The sequence below is a fragment of the Oncorhynchus mykiss genome, chromosome 5 (genome assembly GCF_057628025.1).
Source record: "Oncorhynchus mykiss isolate SJ-2025 chromosome 5, ASM5762802v1, whole genome shotgun sequence".
In the NCBI taxonomy this organism is placed as follows: Eukaryota; Metazoa; Chordata; class Actinopteri; order Salmoniformes; family Salmonidae; genus Oncorhynchus; species Oncorhynchus mykiss.
In genome coordinates, this window is record NC_143026.1 from 4,856,391 (window position 1) to 4,870,000 (window position 13,610).

At 49.5% G+C, this 13,610-nt stretch overlaps 1 protein-coding gene across 1 annotated transcript in view; it reads right to left on the reverse strand.

The window, feature by feature from the left end:
* LOC110522836 (methyl-CpG-binding domain protein 2) overlaps positions 1-13,610 on the reverse strand; it is a 123,459-nt gene that overhangs the window by 92,577 nt on the left and 17,272 nt on the right. Inside the window, exon 2 of the mRNA XM_036976655.2 lies at positions 6,976-7,135. Coding sequence (XP_036832550.1) covers positions 6,976-7,135 — 160 coding nt within the window. The remainder of the gene's footprint in view (positions 1-6,975; positions 7,136-13,610) is intronic.

The window sequence follows — 13,610 nt, forward strand, 5'->3', positions numbered from 1 at the left end:
CAGTAAGATGTACAGTAGGCCTGGTCATTTCTACAGTAAGATGTACAGTAGGCCTGATCATTTCTACAGTAAGATGTACAGTAGGCCAGGTCATTTCTACAGTAAGATGTACAGTAGGCCGGGTCATTTCTACAGTAAGATGTACAGTAGGCCTAGTCATTTCTATAGTAAGATGTACAGTAGGCCTGGTCATTTCTACAGTAAGATGTACAGTAGGCCTAGTCATTTCTATAGTAAGATGTACAGTAGGCCTAGTCATTTCTACAGTAAGATGTACAGTAGGCCGGGTCATTTCTACAGTAAGATGTACAGTAGGCCGAGTCATTTCTACAGTAAGATGTACAGTAGGCCTAGTCATTTCTACAGTAAGATGTACAGTAGGCCGGGTCATTTCTACAGTAAGATGTACAGTAGGCCTGGTCATTTCTACAGTAAGATGTACAGTAGGCCTGGTCATTTCTACAGTAAGATGTACAGTAGGCCTGGTCATTTCTACAGCAAGATGTACAGTAGGCCTGGTCATTTCTACAGCAAGATGTACAGTAGGCCTGGTCATTTCTACAGTGATGTACAGTAGGCCGGGTCATTTCTACAGTAAGATGTACAGTAGGCCTGGTCATTTCTACAGTAAGATGTACAGTAGGCCGGGTCATTTCTACAGTGATGTACAGTAGGCCTGGTCATTTCTACAGTAAGATGTACAGTAGGCCTGGTCATTTCTACAGTAAGATGTACAGTAGGCCTGGTCATTTCTACAGTAAGATGTACAGTAGGCCTGGTCATTTCTACAGTAAGATGTACAGTAGGCCGGGTCATTTCTACAGTAAGATGTACAGTAGGCCGGGTCATTTCTACAGTGATGTACAGTAGGCCTGGTCATTTCTACAGTAAGATGTACAGTAGGCCTGGTCATTTCTACAGTAAGATGTACAGTAGGCCTGGTCATTTCTACAGTAAGATGTACAGTAGGCCTGGTCATTTCTACAGTAAGATGTACAGTAGGCCTGGTCATTTCTACAGTAAGATGTACAGTAGGCCGGGTCATTTCTACAGTAAGATGTACAGTAGGCCGGGTCATTTCTACAGTGATGTACAGTAGGCCTGGTCATTTCTACAGTAAGATGTACAGTAGGCCTGGTCATTTCTACAGTAAGATGTACAGTAGGCCTGGTCATTTCTACAGTAAGATGTACAGTAGGCCTGGTCATTTCTACAGTAAGATGTACAGTAGGCCTGGTCATTTCTACAGTAAGATGTACAGTAGGCCTGGTCATTTCTACAGTAAGATGTACAGTAGGCCGGGTCATTTCTACAGTAAGATGTACAGTAGGCCTGTCATTTCTACAGTAAGATGTACAGTAGGCCAGGTCATTTCTACAGTAAGATGTACAGTAGGCCTGGTCATTTCTACAGTAAGATGTACAGTAGGCCTGGTCATTTCTACAGTAAGATGTACAGTAGGCCTAGTCATTTCTACAGTAAGATGTACAGTAGGCCGGGTCATTTCTACAGTAAGATGTACAGTAGGCCTGGTCATTTCTACAGTAAGATGTACAGTAGGCCGGGTCATTTCTACAGTAAGATGTACAGTAGGCCGGGTCATTTCTACAGTAAGATGTACAGTAGGGCTGGTTATTTCGCTGCACCACGGCAGAGTCATTGCCGCCACACCAAAAGAAACATCCGATTTCTACCAAACATAGTTTCAATAAAGTTCAACAAAGCACATTCGCTTTTCTTGGTAAATATATAATCTGTCTTGGTACAACGCAGTTCTGATGGGTTATTCATCTCTGTGAGCCGAGGCAGGCAGCCTGCAGGTCAAGAAACACAATTCTGATAGGATATTTAGGCTAGTTGGCTAGCTAGTTAGGCTAGTTAGCTAGCTAGCTAGAGCAGAGAGGAACAGAGAGGAGAGCAGAGAGGAGAGCAGAGAGGAGAGCAGAGAGGAACAGAGAGGAGAGCAGAGAGGAACAGAGAGGAGAGCAGAGAGGAACAGAGAGGAGAGCAGAGAGGAACAGAGAGGAGAGCAGAGAGGAACAGAGAGGAGAGCAGAGGAACAGAGAGGAGAGCAGAGAGGAACAGAGAGGAGAGCAGAGAGGAACAGAGAGGAGAGCAGAGAGGAACAGAGAGGAGAGCAGAGAGGAACAGAGAGGACGGAAGAATAAGGCCAAGTGTGCATCACCAGTACTCTATAGGGACCCAAAGTGGCTTCATATTGACAGGCTGTATAATACACCACACAGTTAGCCAAATGTCATTTAATTAGTATTTGTGCATATTTAGTCTGTACTAATCTACAGAATTACGTGTTTATTTCTTAGCCAAGGACCTCGATGACCCAATGGGTCTAGGACAATTCAACATCGAAGAAGAGGAGAAGAAGGAAGAGGAGGAGGAGGAGAAGGAGGAAGAGGAGGAGAGGTAGAGGAGGAGGAAGAGGACGAGGGAGGATGAGAGGTAGAGGAGGAGGAAGAAGGTGAGGAGGAAGAAGGAGGAAGCGGAGGAGGAGGAGGTAGAGGAGATGATGAAGAGGAGGTAGTTTAGAGGAGGAGGAAGTGGAGGAGGTAGAGGAGGAAGATGAAGAGGAAGAGATAGAGGACAAGTTAGAAGAGGAGGTAGGGGAGGAAGAGGTAGAGGAGGTAGAAGAGGAGAAGGTTGAGGAGGAAGAGGGGGAAGAGGAGAGGGAGAGGCCAGGTGGAGAAGACTGGGGAGCAGATCTGCAATGTTACATCACTTGTGTTGGAAAAACTACAACTAACAGCTATGAATCACTTATTTTCTGTTTTGTGCTGTAATGAGGTCATGGATCCATGTCTTGTTGGCCTCCAGTACAGTCTAGACCGGAGGTTCCAACACCTAGAGATTCTGGGGACCTCCAGTGTGTTGGGACAGTACAGCTAGTAGACACCACACTAAACCACAGTACAGCTAGTAGACACCACACTAAACCACAGTACAACTAGTAGACACCACACTAAACCCCAGGACAGCTAGTAGACACCACACTAAACCACAGTACAGCTAGTAGACACCACACTAAACCACAGTACAACTAGTAGACACCACACTAAACCACAGTACAGCTAGTAGACACCACACTAAACCCCAGTACAGCCAGTAGACACCACACTAAACCACAGTACAGCCAGTAGACACCACACTAAACCCCAGTACAGCCAGCTAGTAGACAGGGCAGGTGAGAAGAGAGGACAGTCAGCTAGTAGACACCACACTAAACCCCAGTACAGCTAGTAGACACCACACTAAACCACAGTACAGCCAGTAGACACCACACTAAACCACAGTACAGCCAGCTAGTAGACAGAGCAGGTGAGAGGAGAGGACAGTCAGCTAGTAGACACCACACTAAACCCCAGTACAGCCAGCTAGTAGACAGGGCAGGTGAGAAGAGAGGACAGTCAGCTAGTAGACACCACACTAAACCCCAGTACAGCTAGTAGACACCACACTAAACCCCAGTACAGCCAGCCAGTAGACACCACACTAAACCACAGTACAGATAGTAGACACCACACTAAACCCCAGTACAGCCAGCTAGTAGACACCACAGTAAACCCCAGTACAGCTAGTAGACACCACACTAAACCCCAGTACAGCCAGTAGACACCACAGTAAACCACAGTACAGCCAGCTAGTAGACAGGGCAGGTGAGAGGAGAGGACAGTCAGCTAGTAGACACCACACTAAACCCCAGTACAGCTAGTAGACACCACACTAAACCACAGTACAGCTAGTAGACACCACACTAAACCACAGTACAGCCAGCCAGTAGACACCACACTAAACCACAGTACAGCCAGCTAGTAGACACCACAGTAAACCACAGTACAGCCAGCTAGTAGACAGGGCAGGTGAGAGGAGAGGACAGTCAGCTAGTAGACACCACACTAAACCCCAGTACAGCTAGTAGACACCACACTAAACCACAGTACAGCCAGCCAGTAGACACCACACTAAACCACAGTACAGCCAGTAGACACCACACTAAACCACAGTACAACTAGTAGACACCACACTAAACCACAGTACAGCTAGTAGACACCACACTAAACCCCAGTACAGCCAGTAGACACCACACTAAACCACAGTACAGCCAGTAGACACCACACTAAACCCCAGTACAGCCAGCTAGTAGACAGGGCAGGTGAGAAGAGAGGACAGTCAGCTAGTAGACACCACACTAAACCCCAGTACAGCTAGTAGACACCACACTAAACCACAGTACAGCCAGTAGACACCACACTAAACCACAGTACAGCCAGCTAGTAGACAGAGCAGGTGAGAGGAGAGGACAGTCAGCTAGTAGACACCACACTAAACCCCAGTACAGCCAGCTAGTAGACAGGGCAGGTGAGAAGAGAGGACAGTCAGCTAGTAGACACCACACTAAACCCCAGTACAGCCAGCCAGTAGACACCACACTAAACCACAGTACAGATAGTAGACACCACACTAAACCCCAGTACAGCCAGCTAGTAGACACCACAGTAAACCCCAGTACAGCTAGTAGACACCACACTAAACCCCAGTACAGCCAGTAGACACCACAGTAAACCACAGTACAGCCAGCTAGTAGACAGGGCAGGTGAGAGGAGAGGACAGTCAGCTAGTAGACACCACACTAAACCCCAGTACAGCTAGTAGACACCACACTAAACCACAGTACAGCTAGTAGACACCACACTAAACCACAGTACAGCCAGCCAGTAGACACCACACTAAACCACAGTACAGCCAGCTAGTAGACACCACAGTAAACCACAGTACAGCCAGCTAGTAGACAGGGCAGGTGAGAGGAGAGGACAGTCAGCTAGTAGACACCACACTAAACCCCAGTACAGCTAGTAGACACCACACTAAACCACAGTACAGCCAGCCAGTAGACACCACACTAAACCCCAGGACAGCTAGTAGACACCACACTAAACCACAGTACAGCTAGTAGACACCACACTAAACCACAGTACAACTAGTAGACACCACACTAAACCCCAGTACAGCCAGTAGACACCACACTAAACCACAGTACAGCCAGTAGACACCACACTAAACCCCAGTACAGCCAGCTAGTAGACAGGGCAGGTGAGAAGAGAGGACAGTCAGCTAGTAGACACCACACTAAACCCCAGTACAGCTAGTAGACACCACACTAAACCACAGTACAGCCAGTAGACACCACACTAAACCACAGTACAGCCAGCTAGTAGACAGAGCAGGTGAGAGGAGAGGACAGTCAGCTAGTAGACACCACACTAAACCCCAGTACAGCCAGCTAGTAGACAGGGCAGGTGAGAAGAGAGGACAGTCAGCTAGTAGACACCACACTAAACCCCAGTACAGCTAGTAGACACCACACTAAACCCCAGTACAGCCAGCCAGTAGACACCACACTAAACCACAGTACAGATAGTAGACACCACACTAAACCCCAGTACAGCCAGCTAGTAGACACCACAGTAAACCCCAGTACAGCTAGTAGACACCACACTAAACCCCAGTACAGCCAGTAGACACCACAGTAAACCACAGTACAGCCAGCTAGTAGACAGGGCAGGTGAGAGGAGAGGACAGTCAGCTAGTAGACACCACACTAAACCCCAGTACAGCTAGTAGACACCACACTAAACCACAGTACAGCTAGTAGACACCACACTAAACCACAGTACAGCCAGCCAGTAGACACCACACTAAACCACAGTACAGCCAGCTAGTAGACACCACAGTAGACCACAGTACAGCCAGCTAGTAGACAGGGCAGGTGAGAGGAGAGGACAGTCAGCTAGTAGACACCACACTAAACCCCAGTACAGCTAGTAGACACCACACTAAACCACAGTACAGCCAGCCAGTAGACACCACACTAAACCACAGTACAGCCAGTAGACACCACACTAAACCCCAGTACAGCCAGCTAGTAGACAGGGCAGGTGAGAAGAGAGGACAGTCAGCTAGTAGACACCACACTAAACCCCAGTACAGCTAGTAGACACCACACTAAACCCCAGTACAGCCAGTAGACACCACAGTAAACCACAGTACAGCCAGCTAGTAGACAAGGCAGGTGAGAGGAGAGGACAGTCAGCTAGTAGACACCACACTAAACCCCAGTACAGCCAGTAGACACCACACTAAACCACAGTACAGCCAGCTAGTAGACACCACACTAAACCACAGTACAGCCAGCTAGTAGACACCACAGTAAACCACAGTACAGCCAGCTAGTAGACAGGGCAGGTGAGAAGAGAGGACAGTCAGCTAGTAGACACCACACTAAACCCCAGTACAGCTAGTAGACACCACACTAAACCACAGTACAGCCAGTAGACACCACAGTAAACCACAGTACAGCCAGCTAGTAGACACCACACTAAACCACAGTACAGCTAGTAGACACCACACTAAACCCCAGTACAGCTAGTAGACACCACACTAAACCACAGCCAGCTAGTAGACACCACACTAAACCACAGTACAGCCAGCTAGTAGACAGAGCAGGTGAGAGGAGAGGACAGTCAGCTACTGAATTCAACAGATGGGTCATTCTAACAGGTAGGCGACAGGGCAGGTGAGAGGTCAGCTACTGTGCTACATGGAGGGGAGAAACCCACAGGCAATCATATCCCCTTTCTCCTGAAGTGTACACTCATTGGCTACTTCCCACAAATCTAAAAGCATTGGATTGGTAGAGGCATGGGCTAGAGAGGACATTCCCACTATATTCCTTTTCCCAGGCACTTCCTGTCCAAGGGGAAGTGAACAAGTGCACACTTTGAGAGTTTTGGAGATAATTGGGAAGAAAACCACTGATAGCAAAGGGCTGAGAATAGAACGGTCTCAATAGGACTCCCTGCTCAAATGTCCACTAAAAGTAAATAAATTAGGAGGCCATTGGGAAGAACGGAGTGAACGGCATCTGAAGAACCCTGACATGTAGCCTAAGCTAACCTGTACCTTGTTGATGGTGAGGTTCTCATTCCGTAGCCTCTGTTTGTTCTTCTGCATCTTGCCGGGCATCATCTTGCCCGTTCGGAAGTCAAAACATCCCAGGTCCACCGTGTTGCCTAGGTAACGGGACAGCTGGGGTTTGCTCCGGAACTTCTTTCCTTTGGGACTGAGGGGTGAAGAGGAAAGACAACAACAACAACAGTGTTAGTTAACAAACAGTTCTGACAGGTGTACTGTACCTAGTGTTGAGGTTCAAAAGCATCAATCGTTCAAGAGAGGAACGTTCTACAGAGACCAGGGTAGCTCATGTATTTCACAATGTTACCAAAGCCAGCAAAGTGTATTAATAGCAGAGCTGCCAGTCTCATTATGGCATGGTAGTGGGGCTATATTAATAGCAGAGCTGCCAGTCTCATTATGTCATGGTAGTGGGGCTGTATTAATAGCAGAGCTGCCAGTCTCATTATGTCATGGTAGTGGGGCTGTATTAATAGCAGAGCTGCCAGTCTCATTATGTCATGGTAGTGGGGCTGTATTAATAGCAGAGCTGCCAGTCTCATTATGTCATGGTAGTGGGGCTATATTAATAGCAGAGCTGCCAGTCTCATTATGTCATGGTAGTGGGGCTGTATTAATAGCAGAGCTGCCAGTCTCATTATGTCAGGGTAGCGGGGCTGTATTAATAGCAGAGCTGCCAGTCTCATTATGTCAGGGTAGCGGGGCTGTATTAATAGCAGAGCTGCCAGTCTCATTATGTCATGGTAGTGGGGCTGTATTAATAGCAGACCTGCCAGTCTCATTATGTCATGGTAGTGGGGCTGTATTAATAGCAGAGCTGCCAGTCTCATTATGTCATGGTAGTGGGGTTGGAGACTGTCTCAGCCTCCAGTATTTATGCTGCAGTAGTTTATGTGTCGGGGGGCTAGGGTCAGTTTGTTATATCTGGAGTACTTCTCCTGTCCTATTCGGTGTCCTGTGTGAATCTAAGTGTGCGTTCTCTAATTCTCTCCTTCTCTCTTTCTCTTTCTCGGAGGACCTGAGCCCTAGGACCATGCCCCAGGACTACCTGACATGATGACTCCTTGCTGTCCCCAGTCCACCTGGCTGTGCTGCTGCTCCAGTTTCAACTGTTCTGCCTTATTATTATTCGACCATGCTGATCATTTATGAACATTTGAACATCTTGGCCATGTTCTGTTATAATCTCCACCCGGCACAGCCAGAAGAGGACTGGCCATCCCACATATGCTCTCTCTAATTCTCTCTTTCTTTCTCTCTCTCGGAGGACCTGAGCCCTAGGACCATGCCCCAGGAATACCTGACATGATGACTCCTTGCTGTCCCCAGTCCACCTGACTGTGCTGCTGCTCCAGTTTCAACTATTCTGCCTTATTATTATTCGACCATGCTGGTCATTTATGAACATTTGAACATCTTGACCATGTTTTGCTATAATCTCCACCCGGCACAGCCAGAAGAGGACTGGCCACCCCACATAGCCTGGTTCCTCTCTAGGTTTCTTCCTAGGTTTTGGCCTTTCTAGGGAGTTTTTCCTAGCCACCGTGCTTCTTCACCTGCATTGCTTGCTGTTTGGGGTTTTAGGCTGGGTTTCTGTACAGCACTTTGAGATATCAGCTGATGTACGAAGGGCTATATAAAATAAATTTGATTGTATTAATAGCAGAGCTGCCAGTCTCATTATGTCATGGTAGTGGGGCTGTATTAATAGCAGAGCTGCCAGTCTCATTATGTCATGGTAGTGGGGTTGTATTAATAGCAGAGCTGCCAGTCTCATTATGTCATGGAAGTGGGGTTGTCAACATAAGTAACACTTGCAAGTTGCCACATGTACTTAGGCTAAATTCAATTCTCCCAAGAAACACTTGACTAGTTCTCAGGCTGGAGGAAACATTTAAAGGCAGCAGCGAGGACCATCTTATGTGGCAGAGGATCAATGGCATCACAACCCAGAAAACATATCCCTGGCCAAACCCATCAAGCAGACAGTTACTCCCATCTCCTTCTCCTGGGTCGTGTTCATTAGGGCATGCCATAGCAAAACAGAAAATATATCCCTGGCCAAACCCATCAAGCAGACAGTTACTCCCATCTCCTTCTCCTGGGTCGTGTTCATTAGGGCATGCCATAGCAAAACAGAAAACATATCCCTGGCCAGACCCATCAAGCAGACAGTTACTCCCATCTCCTTCTCCTGGGTCGTGTTCATTAGGGCATGCCATAGCAAAACAGAAAACAAGCCTTTCTTATTGAAGAACAAAATGTTAGTGGAGAATAAAATGGAGAGCGTCTTTATTACCCTACAAAATGCCTGGAGAGCTGAGTCTGAGTGAAATGGGGTAGTGGAGTGGTAGGGCCTGGACGGATGGCCGGGGTGACTGGACGGGTGGCCGGGGTGACTGGACGGGTGGCCGGGGTGACTGGACGGGTGGCCGGGGTGACTGGACGGGTGGCCGGGGTGACTGGACGGGTGGCCGGGGTGACTGGACGGGTGGCCGGGGTGACTGGACGGGTGGTCGGGGTGACTGGACGGGTGGCCAGGGTGACTGGACGGATGGCCAGGGTGACTGGATGTGACTGGACGGATGGCCAAGGTGACTGGACGGATGGCCAGGGTGACTGGACGGATGGCCTGGGTGACTGGACGGATGGCCAGGGTGACTGGACGGATGGCCAGGGCGACTGGATGTGACTGGACGGGTGGTCAGGGCGACTGGACGGGTGGCCAGGGCGACTGGACGGGTGGCCAGGGCGACTGGACGGGTGGCCAGGGCGACTGGACGGGTGGCCTGGGCGACTGGACGGGTGGCCTGGGCGACTGGCCTGGGCGACTGGACGGGTGGCCTGGGCGACTGGACGGGTGGCCTGGGCGACTGGCCAGGGCGACTGGACGGATGGACAGGGCGACTGGACGGATGGCCAGGGCGACTGGACGGATGGCCAGGGCGACTGGAAGGGTGGCCAGGGCAACTGGACGGGTGGCCAGGGCGACTGGACGGGTGGCCAGGGTGACTGGACGGATGGCCAGGGTGAATGGGATGTCTGGGGTGACTGGACAGATGGCCAGGGTGAATGGGATGTCTGGGGTGACTGGACGGATGGCCAGGGTGACTGGGATGCCTGGGGTTGTTTTCCTAAGGATAAACTCAGTCAGTGCTGAGAGAGAGAGAGAATGGATGTGATCACATCCTTAACCCGGGCAGGTTGGTCAATTAGAAAAAAGCATTTCCTCTTCAGACCAAGGCCTACAATAGGGTCCGTTTAAACAGCTGGCTCACACAGTAGACAACACACAGATGGTCGCTGTAATCTCAGAACCAGGCATCTTGAAACAGGAAACAAGAGCCTCTGACTAGAATAATCGGCTGCCATTTTCTATTTTGCATTCTGACGATTCTACAGAGGGCTGCTTTCAGCCGTTCGTCATCGCTGTGTGTCCAAAGCATAAAACCGTGACGTTGTGTGACTCAGACCCTCACTTAACTGAAAGACCGTTGAAAACAATCCGAGAGGTTGTCTGACCACCACTACTTCTCCGTTTAGCTCGGTCTCCACCTCAGCCGAACTCATACGCAGACGAGGGAGCGCCCAGCTCTGTGACTCATCGCTATGCACATCGATCTGTGACCGGCGGTCGGAAGGACACAGATGAGTGTGTGTGTGTGTGTGTGTGTGTGTGTGTGTGTGTGTGTGTGTGTGTGTGTTCGCGCGCGCGTGTGTGTGTGTGTGTGTGTGTGTGTGTGTGTGTGTTCGCGCGCGCGTGTGTGTGACCTTGAAGCGTCTCAGGAGCGAGTGGGTAGGTGACTAGGAGCTAGGCCGCTACATGACTCAGCGATGAGTCAAAGCCGAACCAGAGACACACACACACACACACACACACACACACACACACACACACACACACACACACACACACACACACACACACACACACACACACACACACACACACACACACACACACACACACACGTCTTTTCAGAGAGAACCGAGACAAACACAATCCAGCCCACTCTGACTGACTGGCTCGACCACACAGATCACTGGTGAGAGGGATTTGAGGGTGTGGAATTCCACAGTGGTTCTTCATGCAGAGAGGACTAGAGAAACGAATAGTGAAGTCACTCATTGAAAGAAGGCTTATGAAGGAAGATACCAAACACTGTCAACTTTCTAGACTGGCTTGTGAAAATGTCAGCTATCGTTGTAAACATGTAGGCTGTTTCCACGTAGTTAGCTCAGCTATCATGCTAATTTGCATGTGCAGCAGTAAAGTTACACAGAAAAGTGGTTGTGGAAAATAAGGGGAAGAGAGGAGTAGAGAACCATGGTAGAGGGAGAGAGAGTAGAGAACCATGGTAGAGAGAGGGAGAGTAGAGAACCATGGTAGAGGGAGAGAGAGAAGAGAACCATGGTAGAGAGAGGGAGAGAGAGTAGAGAACCATGGTAGAGGGAGAGAGAGAGAGTAGAGAACCATGGTAGAGGGAGTGAGAGAGAGTAGAGAACCATGGTAGAGGGAGAGAGAGAGAGTAGAGAACCATGGTAGAGGGAGAGAGAGTAGAGAACCATGGTAGAGAGAGGGAGAGAGAGTAGAGAACCATGGTAGAGAGAGGGAGAGAGAGTAGAGAACCATGGTAGAGGGAGAGAGAGAGAGAGTAGAGAACCATGGTAGAGGGAGTGAGAGAGAGTAGAGAACCATGGTAGAGGGAGAGGGAGTAGAGAACCATGGTAGAGGGAGAGAGAGTAGAGAACCATGGTAGAGAGAGGGAGAGTAGAGAACCATGGTAGAGGGAGTGAGAGAGAGAGTTGAGAACCATGGTAGAGGGAGAGAGAGAGTAGAGAAACATGGTAGAGGGAGAGAGAGAGAGTAGAGAACCATGGTAGAGAGAGAGAGAGTAGAGAACCATGGTAGAGGGAGGGAGAGAGAGTAGAGAACCATGGTAGAGGGAGAGAGAGAGAGTAGAGAACCATGGTAGAGGGAGAGAGAGAGAGTAGAGAACCATGGTAGAGGGAGTGAGAGAGAGTAGAGAACCATGGTAGAGGGAGAGAGAGAGAGTAGAGAACCATGGTAGAGGGAGAGAGAGAGAGTAGAGAACCATGGTAGAGGGAGAGAGAGAGAGTAGAGAACCATGGTAGAGGGAGAGAGAGAGAGTAGAGAACCATGGTAGAGGGAGTGAGAGAGAGTAGAGAACCATGGTAGAGGGAGAGAGAGAGAGTAGAGAACCATGGTAGAGGGAGAGAGAGTAGAGAACCATGGTAGAGGGAGAGAGAGTAGAGAACCATGGTAGAGGGAGAGAGAGTAGAGAACCATGGTAGAGAGAGAGAGAGTAGAGAACCATGGTAGAGGGAGAGAGAGAGAGTAGAGAACCATGGTAGAGGGAGTGAGAGAGAGTAGAGAACCATGGTAGAGAGAGAGAGAGTAGAGAACCATGGTAGAGAGAGTGAGAGAGAGAGTAGAGAACCATGGTAGAGGGAGAGAGAGAGTAGAGAACCATGGTAGAGGGAGAGAGAGAGAGTAGAGAACCATGGTAGAGGGAGAGAGAGAGTAGAGAACCATGGTAGAGGGAGAGAGAGTAGAGAACCATGGTAGAGGGAGAGAGAGAGAATAGAGAACCATGGTAGAGGGAGAGAGAGAGAGTAGAGAACCATGGTAGAGGGAGAGAGAGAGAGTAGAGAACCATGGTAGAGGGAGAGAGAGAGAATAGAGAACCATGGTAGAGGGAGTGAGAGAGAGTAGAGAACCATGGTAGAGGGAGAGAGAGAGAATAGAGAACCATGGTAGAGGGAGAGAGAGTAGAGAACCATGGTAGAGGGAGTGAGAGAGAGTCTCGCTTGGCTGGCTTGGCTTGGGTGGTTGTCTATGGCTTGGCTTGGGTGGTTGTCTATGGCTTGGCTTGGGTGGGTGTCTATGGCTTGGCTTGGGTGGGTGTCTATGGCTTGGCTTGGGTGGTTGTCTATGGCTTGGCTTGGGTGGTTGTCTATGGCTTGGCTTGGGTGGGTGTCTATGGCTTGGCTTGGATGGTTGTCTATGGCTTGGCTTGGGTGGTTGTCTATGGCTTGGCTTGGGTGGGTGTCTATGGCTTGGCTTGGATGGTTGTCTATGGCTTGCCTTGGGTGGTTGTCTATGGCTTGGCTTGGGTGGGTGTCTATGGCTTGGCTTGGGTGGTTGTCTATGGCTTGGCTTGGGTGGTTGTCTATGGCTTGGCTTGGGTGGTTTGATGACTTGGCTTGGGTGGGTGTCTATGGTTTGGCTTGGGTGGTTGTCTATGGCTTGGGTGGTTGTCTATGGCTTAGCTTGGGTGGTTGTCTATGGTTGTCTATGGCTTGGCTTGGGTGGTTGTCTATGGCTTGGCTTGGGTGGTTGTCTATGGCTTGGCTTGGGTGGTTTGATGACTTGGCTTGGGTGGGTGTCTATGGCTTGGCTTGGGTGGTTGTCTATGGCTTGGGTGGTTGTCTATGGCTTAGCTTGGGTGGTTGTCTATGGCTTGGGTGGCTGTCTATGGCTTGGCTTGGGTGGTTGTCTATGGCTTGGGTGGTTTTGATGACTTTCGTTGGTGCCATTTAGAACACAGACAAAGCCTAGTTAGAACAGACAGACAGACAGACATAACCTAGTTAGAACA